General features: G+C 38.2%; 1 protein-coding gene across 2 annotated transcripts in view; it reads right to left on the bottom strand.

Annotated features, from left to right (window-relative positions):
• The window catches only part of LOC101164469 (homer scaffold protein 3), a 53,083-nt gene that overhangs the window by 4,537 nt on the left and 35,385 nt on the right, over positions 1-13,161 (bottom strand). For both annotated transcript variants that reach the window (XM_011474031.4, XM_078945872.1), the window contains 3 exons: positions 10,652-10,808; positions 1,196-1,306; positions 272-352 (listed from right to left, as the gene is read on the bottom strand). In XM_011474031.4, coding sequence (XP_011472333.1) covers positions 272-352; positions 1,196-1,306; positions 10,652-10,808 — 349 coding nt within the window. The remainder of the gene's footprint in view (positions 1-271; positions 353-1,195; positions 1,307-10,651; positions 10,809-13,161) is intronic.

The raw sequence follows: 13,161 nt of genomic DNA, 5'->3' as shown, positions 1-13,161 counted from the left end.
CAGCAGGAAGGTTGTGGCTCGCCAACTGTAGCTACAACACTTTGGCTACAAGTTTTTTCAAACACCATTTTTCTGTCTGCTCATGATTCGTGATTTAAATAAAGGAATACTCCCAAATGCAGCTTTAAGACTAATTTTCTTTACATGTGTCCTTAATCATTAGAAAAATACCACAAGAACATGTTAAAAACACCAAAAACACAATTTTCATTGGAGTGGGTCTATAAAAAAGGTTTCAGAGCATTGAAACAGGGTATGAGGATGTACTCACCTGGAGTCTCTGTATGGCCTCCTCCTTCTCCTTCTCCAGCTCACCCACATCAGTTTTTTTGCTCTGCAGACTTTGAATTTCCTGAAAACACAGACATTAAGCAGGTTATTGGGGTGCCTCAGGTTCAACGTCAGTGGAACTGTATGATCTAAAAATAAATCCTTCAGAAAAAAAGGGGAACTAAACAGGACTAGTTTCATTAATAAGGATTATGCCAAAGCAGGAAGCATTCACATTTAAAGGCCATTATTGCACCCAGCGGTGATACGTTTAAGCTATAGATAAATACAGGGTGTATGAATGGCAGCTTTATTTTATTTTTATTTTTTTGTGCAGCTTTGGCTCTTCTTAATAATTGTCTGATCTAATTACGGATGTAGCAACAAAACAGCTGCAGCTATAAGATGAATCCAGATGTTGAATTACATGAAAATTAGAAAATGAAGTTTTAATGAAAGATTTTAATTTGTCTAATTGATTTGAAATTTCTACAGTTTATTGCATTTAACACAGATGCAAAAACTGAAATTGAGGTGAGCGTAAATCCATTTCTTTTGAAACATCTGCAAACAAATTTTTGTCAAAACATTTTTGCCACTGGAGGTTTGTGACACGAGTGGGAAATTTCAAAATGTTAATGCACCAAATGCCAACAGCAGAACAGGATTCTAATAATCTTAAAGACTGCTTTTCAGAAACATGCCCCTGCATTTGTGTACAAATGATTACTAAATGCTTCCAGCAATTGTCTCCTCTGTAACTGAATATCAGACAGACATTGAGGCCCACACACTCAGCTTGCTGCTGGCAGCGTTTTATGATCGGGGTATTCCAGGATTACTTTCAACTCTTAAATTCTCTTTAATGAGATGGCAAATCGATGTGGACAGCATGCAGTGAAGGGAGAGAGACTTGGGGACGTGCCTGGTCTTTGGCTCTGAGCAAAGCTTCCAGCTCTTCCAGTGAGCGACTCAGCTCCTCTTCATCAGGCTGACCAGCAGCGGGGTGCCCCAGCTGGGCCTCCAGCTCTGCCACCTGGAACACAAAGGCACAAGAACACAGTAAATGTTTGTTTTAAAGCTGATAAATAGCTGCAGGAAGGAGCTGGAGCTCTCTGAATGCAAGTTGATTAGAGCATACATAGACTCTGAATAGGATATGTCTAGGTATAATGTAAATGGATGACTATGATACATATCATATTTTTTGTAGTTTATGAAAGAGAGGACAGGGTGACAGTGGATGAATTGGTGTGGATTATCAGGCACACACAGAGCGCTCGTCTCCAAAAAGAAAGCAGCTGTTAGAAGGATTCAGCCCAAACAGAACCAAAAGTGATCATTTAGGTTCTTTTAATAACAGTCAAGTTTCACAATGAAGCATTTTATGGTTGTCTTTTTTAAAATCCCCCGTTATGATTTTAATAAAAGCTCCAGTTTGTGCATTGATGGAGTACATGCATAAAGTTAATTAAGCTTAAAATTGCATTTCCGAGTATTCCTTTATTCGAATCGTTGTGATGTAGATATAATCGGCGGGCCACAAGCTCCATTCAATTCTGATGTATCCACTTGTATACAAACAGATCCATGTTTGTCTTAATTGTCCTTGTCTGAGGTGGCATCTGGCTCAAAAATGTACGGCTGGATAGCTCCATTATTGTTGTAGGTTAGGCTGTAAGATAGTGGGAAAGAGGGTAAACAGATGGATGACGGGAAATGGGGGTAGGCTTATGTCGCACCCACAGTTCCACCCACAACTCGATGAGTGGAGTGGGACTTTAAATAAGCAAAGGATCTGTCAGTGGGCTAAGAAAAAAAACATGTCCCATCAAGAATTCCTATTTCAAGAAAAAAAGTCAAGTCACTAAGACATGTTTTCTAAACCTAAGCTTATTTTGCTGGTGAGAAACTTTCTTGATAAGATTAGTTTTCTTGCCAGGCAGAACATTAAAATGATTTCACCTGACACAAGTGTCTTTGTACTTTCTTAATAGTCAGTTTTTCCTGTGAAAATCCATAATTTTTGAGGACTTTACAGAACTCCTGTGCTCGAGTTTCTTGTGAAATATGAAGTCATCTGAACAGATAAGAAAACTGTTCCAGGCCTCAGCCATGCAGGACACCAACTGTCTGTCCTTTTGCGGAGAATTAACTCATCGTTACAGACAACTAAGAAAAACAGAAGAGACTCATCCGACAACACGTCATTATTTACATACACACACACACACATAGTTCAGAAGTGATTTGCACCACAAATGAATTTCCATTGAGCCCTGGTTCTATGTGTCATTAACCAGCCTCCATCAGGCATCAATCTGCTCAGCAATCTTTAAAGGAATCAAGGACAACTTTTATTTATTCCCCCTCTCCATTTCTGGCTCCATATCCCACACCCACACACACACACTCTCACACACTGCTTCAGTGGAAAATGAGCCTTACTGCCAATGCCCACAGAACGGATGCCTTTTGCCTTGGAGACTTTTATAATTGAAGGATGCGACCTGGCAAAAGATTTTGATGAAATTTTTTTGTCCCAGTCTGACCCACTTCCCTGAGTTAAACATATTAATGGAAACATTTCAGATTGTGATGGTCTGACACAACAAGATCAATCTGTTCAGGCCGTCTGAAGCCTGAACATGATGCGAGGTCAAGTTTTCAGGGCACACTGCAAGTGTCCAGCCATCTTTGAGGGCTCATTTTAATCACATCATTTAGAGAAAACAGTTATGATACAAAAGGAGGATGAAGGTTTGATTCCCTTTTAGGTTTTGCTTTCCTCACAGAGAGCACTTGTGTGTTATGGGATGCATACAAGGAGGGATTATACACATTTTGAAGCACTTAATGACAAAGCACTTCACTTTCACCTTGACTGATGGGTTGGGTGTAATGTTTATTGTTTTGTATGCTGCATTATTTATTGTTGAGACCATTTCAGAGGAATACATAATTAAATTGTTTTCTTTACTGACAAAAATAAACTAAAATGAACACTTTTGTTTCAGATCTTAAAATAGTCATTAATAAATGCAAGAATTGCTTGGTAGAGGATTTTAATGTATTTTCTTAATCACTTTCATATCATTCATAAAAAAATTACAATAATATATATTATAGGCGTATTGCATCTTTTAGTAAAATGAAAACTCCAGATTCTTCCATTTAAGCTTAAAAAGTGTCTGATTGGGGAAAGGATTCTATTTGAGTTAATTAGTGGGACAGATTTTGATGCATATGGAGGCATCACAAACATATAATGGGGAAATTAAGAGAAATCAGCCAAGACATCAGAGAAACAATCATGGTCCTACATAAGTGTGGCTCATCCTTGTGTACAATTTCCAGATGGCTTGAGGGCCCAGATACATTTTTGAAGACAATAATGTGCAAATTAAAAAGGAAAAAAAAGTAATCATCACACTGCGCTGGCAGTACATGGATTTTAAGTCCCAGATAGAAATGTTTTTTGGTGCAAAATGCAAGAATCAATCCCAGATTAACGGCAAAAGAACTATTAAAGGTGCTTGCTGAAACTGTGGGGACGGTGACACAGTTAAATAAGTTCTGTACCACCTTCAGTTGAACTGAAACCTTTGCAGCTAAAAGGGTTTAGTTTAAAATTGTCATAAACCTAACATGGAAACAAAACTCTTAATTTGTGGAGACATGTGGCTGATGAAATAAAACAGAATTGTTTGGCCATAATGGTAAACAGCACAATTGGAGGAAGAAAAGGGCAAATCTTTGAGACATCGGATCATTAACCCAAAACTGTGGGGGTGGTAGTGTCATGATGTGGGGCAGCTTAGCTGTGACTGCTGCACTTTATTAAATAAACGGCATCATAAGAAATAATGATTTGGATTTTATGAAGCAAAATCTGGAGACAGCTAGGATGTTAAAGCTTGGGTCTTGGAGAAGGATAATTACTTCAAGCATACCTCCAAATTAGTTTGAGTGTGTCTTAAGAAATATAAAGTCTCGGTATTGGAGTGGCTATCACTACACACCTTCTACCTCAAGTCTTTAGAACTTTGTGGGCGGCAATAAAAAAGGTAAGTGGGATCAAGAGCAACCACCAGCCCAACCTAGCTACACCAGTTTTACCAGGAGGAGTGAACCAAATTCCAACAACTATTGTAGGAGGCTTGTGGGAGGAAACCCCAAACATTTGACCCAAATGAAACACCTTTGGGGCAAATCTACCCCTAAATATCATAGTGTTTACACCTTGTGACTGATAAAGTAACGCATAAAAATGCAATAAAATTGTTCCTTTAATGACATTTAGCAAATGAAAAAAATTGATTAATACGCATGTAGGAGCAAACTTCTCCGCCCCAACACCTTTCATCTGGATGGCACGCATCCAGCTGTAAACAATCCACTGCCACTTTCTCTCATTCATTTACCAGTTTTTGTCTTTGCACCATTTATGTACAGTGTGATTTAGAGGATGAAAAAACACAGGGGACAGTCTAAAAATTGTCATTCTCAGGTGCAAGGTCCCTTCACAGTTGACAGTTTAAAACATCTGCGTCCAATTACGCCGCCCAAAACAGCAAAACTTTTCAAAATATATGTCTAACTGGCTCAGAAAAAACATTCATCAAAAAAAAAACTTTTTTTTTAATGAAATGATTAACATTAAAGAAAAACATTTGTACATTTTTCTCTGAAGTGTATGTAAAAATGTCACTGCGAGTTTCTCACATTTCAATTGAGTTTGAGTGTGAACATCAGCTGAGCTTCTGAAATGTAAATGAGCCTTTGAGGGCCAGAGAGAGGCTTTCCTGCTTACATGGCCAGCATCTCTTTTATTTATTTTTTTCTCTTTCAAATTGCCCTCAGCACTTTAACAGGCAATTTCCAAGTGCGGGCTTATAGATTCCGCACCACGCTATGTTGCTGTTGTCCAAGCTGAAATGTAGAAAACCACAGCGGGTTCAAAGGAGGGGGAAAGGCTTCAGCCTCTCTGTATTAGCCACTGCGTGCATGCGAGTGTGACAGCCACTGTCCCCAGAGGCATGAGCTCCATCTCTCTGAAGCCCGCACAAATATTCATGAGGAGCAAAAATTCTGGAACTATGGGATGCTTTATCTACATTTGGGAGCATTCATTCATTTATTCATTCATTCATCTTCTTAACCGTTTATTCCCTTTCGGGTCACGGGGTTGCCGGAGCCTATCCCGGCCACTTGGGCGTAGGCAAGGGATACCCTGGACTGGTCGCCAGTCTGTCGCAGGGTGGAATATCCTCAATCACACATCCATTCGCTCTCACACTCACACCTATGGACAATTTAGAGTTGCCAATCAACCTATGTAGCATGTTTTTGGACGGTGGGAGGAAGCCGGAGATCCCGGAGAAAACCCACGCATTTGGGAGCAAATTAATCTAAACAGGAAATATGACATCTAAAAATCAAGCAGTCGGATGATAAAGAAACATATACTTCAAATTCTATCATCACGCCACCCCTCTAAGGCAGGGGTGTCAAACTCATTTTCACTGAGGGCCACATCAGCATAGCTGCTGTCCTCAAAGGGCCAGATATAACTTATACATGTAATTAAATGTAATGAAAAATAAATGCAACTACTCCTTAATGTTAAATTACTCATTTCATTATTTATTTATTATAACTTTTTAAAGTGACAATTACAGTTGCACAGAAAACATGTTTACTTGTTATTATAGCATAAATCCTTTTAAATTTGATTCTGTCAGGTTAGGTTATATGGACTGTGTTTAAGTCCTAATGTATAGTTGCCCAATCCCATATTTCAAGTTCAATTAGATATGAATAAATACACACCGATTTTTATATTTTATTTTAAGAAATTAAAAACGTTTATGCTCTTGCGGGCCACATAAAATGACATGGAGGGCCACTTGGCCCCCGGGCCTTGAGTTTGACACGTGCTCTAAGGTCTCGCATTGGATTTGCGTGTGGAAGTGTGAGTAAATGCATGGAGACTGCTGTAATGGAAATCACTGTTGGCGGAAAAAATACATCTACATCTGCAGCCTGAGATTTTTCTTTTTTATCCATCATCATTCACACATCAACAAGTCTGGATGTCCTTTTATGGTTCAATGAGTCAAACTGCTGTTCATAAACAGACTTTAACTTTTAACAAATATAAAGTTAGGTGTTTTGATTTGATTTATTGGTTTATTTCCAGCATTATTTAGACAATGCAACAACAACGACAAAAATCACATGTAAAACTCCTTTCAAAAATAAATAAATGCATTAATTAAAAAACAAAGAAAATGTAATGAAAATGTGTAATTCAATTCAATTCAATTTTATTTATATAGCCCAAATTCACAACAACAATCATCTCAATGGGCTTCGTACCCGTAGTTGAAAGTAAGAATACAACCAAAAGGATCATAAATGCATAGAATTCAATAAGAGAATACTAAACTTTAACTTAACAGACTAAACTATACTGGGCATCCCTGCCCTTAGACCCTCCTTCGCCGTAATATATACATATATATATATATATATATATATATATATATATATATATATATATATATATATACATATATATATATATATATATATATATATATACACATATATATATATATATATATATATATATACACATATATATATATATATATATATATACACATATATATATATATATATATATATATATACACACATATATATATATATATATATATATACACATATATATATATATATATATATATTGATTATTAACCAATAATATAATGGTTATTTATGTCAATTAAAATCTAATTTTTCAAAAAATTATTTACTTTTACTTTGATATGACCTGCTTTAATATCTTGACAGGAAGTAGTATACAAAATGAAAATAATGGCAACAATTTGGGTTGGTATGTTTATATATTTTTACAATTAAAAATATTACAATTAAAATGTAAATTAAAAAGTATGTTTTGTATACTTAAAAAAAAAAAGATTACAATAAAAAACATATATATGTTACAAATGACAGACTTATGGCTGGTTCATTTTGTGCTGTTGATGTGTTGTCATTAGAGGTCAAGTTACAAGTCTGAGGTTTTTTTTCCCAAAACATGAATATATTTTTAATACAATAAAGACCTACTCCAATGAAACTTGTGTTTTAGGTGTTTTTAACATGCTGGCATCGTGGCTCCAAACTGTACGGCTGGATAGCTCCAGTATTGCTAATGGTTTTTGTTGCAAAGGTAATATTAGTTTGGGGTTTTGAGGGGCTGTAAGTTAATGGGAGAGAGTGTAAACAGATGGATGATGGGAAGTAGTGGCAGGGTCGCTCCATGTCAACAGTCCCGTCCACAACTCAGGCGAATTCCACGAATTATTTTTTTCAAGAATTCATGCCGCTCTAAAGAAAGAATTCTGCCGCTCTTATAAAATGATTCTTGCAAAAACCTAAACCAAAGCAAACAAGCCTAAAAAAACAGGTTCTTTATCAAGGCAATAAACATGCTAAACTCCAAAATGCACAGTTAAAATCTGCCACAGCACATGCCAATACTTTTTTTTTTACATACGTGTATATGTATTTATGCATATCAATATTTCTGCTTATTTAAGTATTTATCCAGTGTGAAAATTGTCAACACTTCTATACCTCCATGCTGTTTTTGCACATGTTTGTATCTGTACATATCACTCTAAACACGATTACAGGCATTTTTATATTTGCACACCTCCGTTGTACACTTTGTAGCTATTGTACATATTGGTATTGTTTTATTATACTTCGTTAGATTTTGCCTTTGCACTGTAAATGGTGATGGCTTCAATTTCATTGTCCAAGTGGACAGTGACAATAAAGGGATTTCTATCTATCTATCTATCTATCTATCTATCTATCTATCTATCTATCTATCTATCTATCTATCTATCTATCTATCTATCTATCTATCTATCTATCTATCTAAAAATGGCATAATCATAATTAAATTACCACCTTTAAAATAGATCAAAAGAGAATTGAAGTGGAATTTTAAAATGCATTTGTTTATTCTGTGGTGCTGGGTGTCAACAAAACTGACAGACCCCCATAAAAATATACCAACGCACTAAAGTGGAATAAATCCACAACCCTTTGAGACGCATACAAACACAAATGTGGCTCAAACAGAGTGATAGGGAACCAGAAGCCAGCCAGCCCCTCTCTTTTTCAGCTCCTCCTGTGATTTATCGCCTCCCTCTAACTGGGACAGAGGGGGGAAGAGGTGGGCAGTGTTCTGTCCCTAAAAAACGAGAAAAAAAACTCCAGGCCCCCCCTTCTTTCTTTCTTTCTACCCCATCGCCAAACCCTGGAGGCCTGCTCTACTTCCAGCCACCTGGTTGACTTTGCCGCAGAGCTGTGTGTTTCTGCTGTGAGTGTGTGTTTGGGGGGTAACCTTCACCTGTACCCATGGTGATGGATGGAAAAGATTAAATCATAATTTGCACTAAAATAAAATAAAAATAAAAAGGCTTCTGTCAATACTGATAAGGATCATCACTGCAGACTGCTTTACAGCAGAACTTCATTCTGTCCCTTCGAGAAGCTTTGTTAAGCTTGACCAGAGGCAGAATCTCCTTCCCCTAAATTAGAGACGAAACGTCTGCATACTGGTCTAGTGCTTATCAGAGACGCCTGTCAACAGATATGTCCCAGAGAGAGGGGGCTAGATGAAAAAGGAATCTGCACTTTGAATCACTGTGTGTTACTTGAATCCTGTAGAAGAAATGCAAGAAATCTGCATTGCTTCAAGTTACTGTTAACTAGCAAATTTCAGGTCTTCTCAGCAACAATGTAAAGAAATTCATTTCAGTGGTTCATATCATCACTTAGTAGGTATTTTGATACACCCATTTTTGCTTAAATTCATTACTATTTATCTGCATTTGTTTTTTTAAGACAGCAGCACTTCACTGACGTATTAAAACTGGTCCAAAACAACCTAATTCTTTGGGTTTTTAGATATTCTGGTGTAAATTACATTAGATCATTGCCCTGTTATTTGACCCAATTTCGACCAAGCTGCAGTTGGACAGATGGCCTCACATTTGTAAATACTCTGGCAAACAGAGCAGCTTCTGGTCGCCTCAGTGGCTGCATGTCTCCAGGTCCTGCTCCTCCACTCCTCCATTTAACCTGCATTCGTCTTCACGCACATTCGACAATGTTGTCAGTTTTCATTGTTAGGAACTGCAACATTTAGTATTTACCTGTGGAGTCTGCAACCTTGTGGTTTTTAAGGTGGTTTTTCTTCTGTCATTCTAATGCATTAGGGACTTTCTTTTTATGTTAAGAAGATCCAGGCACGCTGAATCATTAAAAAAAGCATGCAATTGCTTTTAAAGAACTTGAGGGTAAAGAAGTTATTCTATGTAGAACTGATAAACTACATCAATAAGGTCTGAATGGGCATTGCTACATTTTACAGGCATAGCAATAGCCCTCGCCTTTTTCTCCCAGCCTTTTCAGTTCCCTGTGAGAAACATTTGACATGTATTTCGTGGATATTTTTTTCTTTTTTTTGCACCTCCATTGATCCATATTTCACACGGTTGTCTTGGCAACCTCATTTAATGGATAATCATTCTTCCGATTTTTGTACATTATTCACCAAATCCGAGGTGTGTGCAAGGTTTTGTGAGTCATAATTTATGTTAAGGGACTTTACTATGTGCATCTTTTGGAAAAACATTGCAAAGCATCAAACACACAACTGCAATGCAAATGCAAAAACATTTTTTTGATGAATTTATCACCACTTTTCATATTTTCTCTGTGTATCTGATATTAATTCACAATAACAGTTTATGCAGCACCATCTAAGTAAATGAAAAAGCAAGGTTTTTAAGGACTTCAATAAGAATTTCGGTCAATTCAACACATTTGATTAGTTAAAAAATCCAAAGAAAAAGGTAATAAAACCTTACATCACAGAAAAAATGTCTTGAATTCCTAAGGGAAAGCACAATACCTACCTAGTTTTGGAATTTAAATGTGGTTGTAAATTTGTTTAAAAAAAAATCCATGTATTTTTGTGAGCGAGTGTTAAACAACTACCCAATATTTAACATTGCTTGATAATTTTCTAAATACTTTTTTTTTAAGTTTGCCCCAAAATATACATTTAATTCTACTCTATAAACTACAAACAGAAGAATTGATTCACAATAAGATCTTGAAATTTGTTTGACGATGTCGAAGGAGAAAAACAGAAATCCATTATAAAAAAAAATCTTTACAGCACCCGCCTGACAGTTTTCTCAAATACTGTAATATTTCCAGCCGCACCTCAACATAAGCTTCTGAATGAGCATCTACCACTCTCTGGCCCCCCATAGGTGCTCACCTGGTCTCTGAGGCGATCCGTCTCCTGCTCATATTCAGCCAGTTGGTTCTTCCACTGCTCCACGCTGCTGTTGGCCTCCTGTAGCGCCGCCACCAGCTTGGCGTTGCTGTCCTGAAGGGTGAACAGCTCAGCCTCCATGTTTATCTCACACATTGACCTGAGGGGAAACACGTGCAACAAAATACACAAAAGTGGTAAATTGTTTAACAGTCAGCCTTTGAGTAAATGCTAATATCAGAAAGTTACTCCAGAAGTGTTTTATGTTGTTTATTTACAACGATTTCATCATAAAAGTCCTCATAAGGGGCGCATAATCTTTCCCAACGTTGCTCACAGCAACTAGAGCCTGGTCCTCAGGCTCACCGTCCCCTGGCCTTGTCTGGGGCCTCAGCTGGTCGCCTGCGCCCACCTTCCCACTCGGGCAGTCGGTTTCTGCCGCTTCCCCCCTCTTGACCTCGGTGGGGCTGGCGGGCAGGTTGCACGGGTGTGCAGTGTGGGCTGACCATGGGCTGTGCTGGCCTGCCTCTGGGGTCGGGGGCGGGTGGGGGCGCTGGACTACCAGGCGGTGGCGTGCCTCTCGTCTGGGCGCCGGCGTAGGTCTCGAGCGATCGAGGCATTGGGTATAGGCCTGGTGCGCCTTGGGGTGGGGCGGGTCCCTGCCGGGGCCGGGGCTCCGGCTCTGCATGTTCTCTGTTCCTCCTACTCCTCGCCCAGGGGGCTGATGGGTCCTGACCTCCATCTCCCTTTCTGTGGTGGGGGTGCAGTGCACGGGAGGGTGGTTGCTCCTGGGTCTTTGTCTGAAGGTGTGGCTCTTGGATGCCTGGATCGGCCAGGTTGCTGCGCTGTCTGCCCCTAGCTCTAAGAGGCACACATTCATTCAACCCACCCACTTATTCACCTTTGCACAAATACGGGAAAAAGTAATGTTTTTTTTCCCCCTTTTTCTATACCCCTCTTCATGAATAGCAGTAATGCAAATATTGTGGGTACCTGTGCAGAAATCTTGGGAGATAAATCTTTAATCATTGATGCATAATTATACTTCTAACCTGTAAATAATTGTGTGCAGACTATTTTGTTGTTTTTTGTGTGAACTAAATTATGTAATTTAATTTACTGACGACACTTTTAGGTTTTAACTTTGTGATATCGACTATCCCCCACCTTTAACCCCTTATCCCCCATCTCTGACATCCCACTCTATTTCTTTCTCTCCTCTTTTGTTTCTTTTTTCCATCCGGTCCAACAAGGAATGCCACAATATAATTTTCATAAATAAAGCTTAGCCTAAAATACAAATGGAGTGTATACAAATATACACTCAGTCTGCCTGAAGATCCATAAACCCCATTTGTAACAATAAAATCTGTCCAAAACAAGAGGCACTCAGCTCTGATCTGCTTGCTCAAAAAAATAAGGGGTGCATTATTACTCTTTAGTCGTAAAAAACCCCCCACATACATACAAAAACTGCAGGACGGGAAAACTGACAAGGAATTGTACTTATTAAAGTGTGAGAATGGTCAAGATTCAGTAAGAATATTTAACAAACCACGAAGCTCACAGCTGAGAGGCTGGAGTTTAAGAAGCAGGCTTTGCCATGGCAACCATACTAACAGTTCAGTATTCATAAAATCCCTCACCATAGCAACAGGCAAGCATTGGCTTATAAAAACTATACAATGAAAACATTGGGATAATAGGCTATATCCTGCTACCACATAAATGGTTGACTGATCAATATAGGTGATTATGAAGGTCTTGTGGTGCTAAATTCAATGACCAGCAGACAAGCAATAAACGCAAAGACTGAGATTGAAAAAGATACATCAGTCCAACCCCGCGGGCTATGAAAGAAATACATGGAAGTGTTTGACCTCTTGTGCTCTCAAAACAAAAACTACAGGAATATTTAAACATGAAATGTGGCAAGACTCCAGGATTGTGGCTCGAGATTTTACTCCTTTTAGATTAGCACAAAATAAACTTGTCTACTTTTTACTTTTTAAAATAATTTTTGCTTTTTAATACTCTTATAAGAACTGATTTAATTAGTCAGAAGAGTTTAACAAAAGCTTTTAATGTGAAAAGCAAAGAGTAAAGTAGTTCTCTAATGGTGACTGAGCCCACAAAATAGATCATTACATTATTATAAAGCATCACTTAAGATGACCATAGACTAAAAGGCATCACACTACATTTTCTAACATGCATCTTTTCTGGCTGTCATGGCGGGAATCAAGCTGAGAACACCTTTTATGTAAGTCCCATTTACAGCCACTCATGTGTCACAACACATGCAGCCGTGAAAGCCTGGAGAACAGCAGGAGAGTGGTCTTCAAAGGCTGTCATCCCTCACAAATCCTGTTTCTGCACTCACACAAAGCAGCATACTGCATGCGTGGCCTGTAGGGGGCGATGACAGGCATTGCTTCTGTGACTGATAAAAGTAAATCTTTGGATTTTTTTGTGTTTTGATCATACAAGATTTCTCTTCAACCTACACGTCT

Source organism: Oryzias latipes, chromosome 4, assembly GCF_053564925.1.
Source record: "Oryzias latipes strain Hd-rR chromosome 4, Olatipes_Hd-rR_3.1".
In the NCBI taxonomy this organism is placed as follows: domain Eukaryota; kingdom Metazoa; phylum Chordata; class Actinopteri; order Beloniformes; family Adrianichthyidae; genus Oryzias; species Oryzias latipes.
This window is presented reverse-complemented; position numbering and strand designations above follow the sequence as displayed.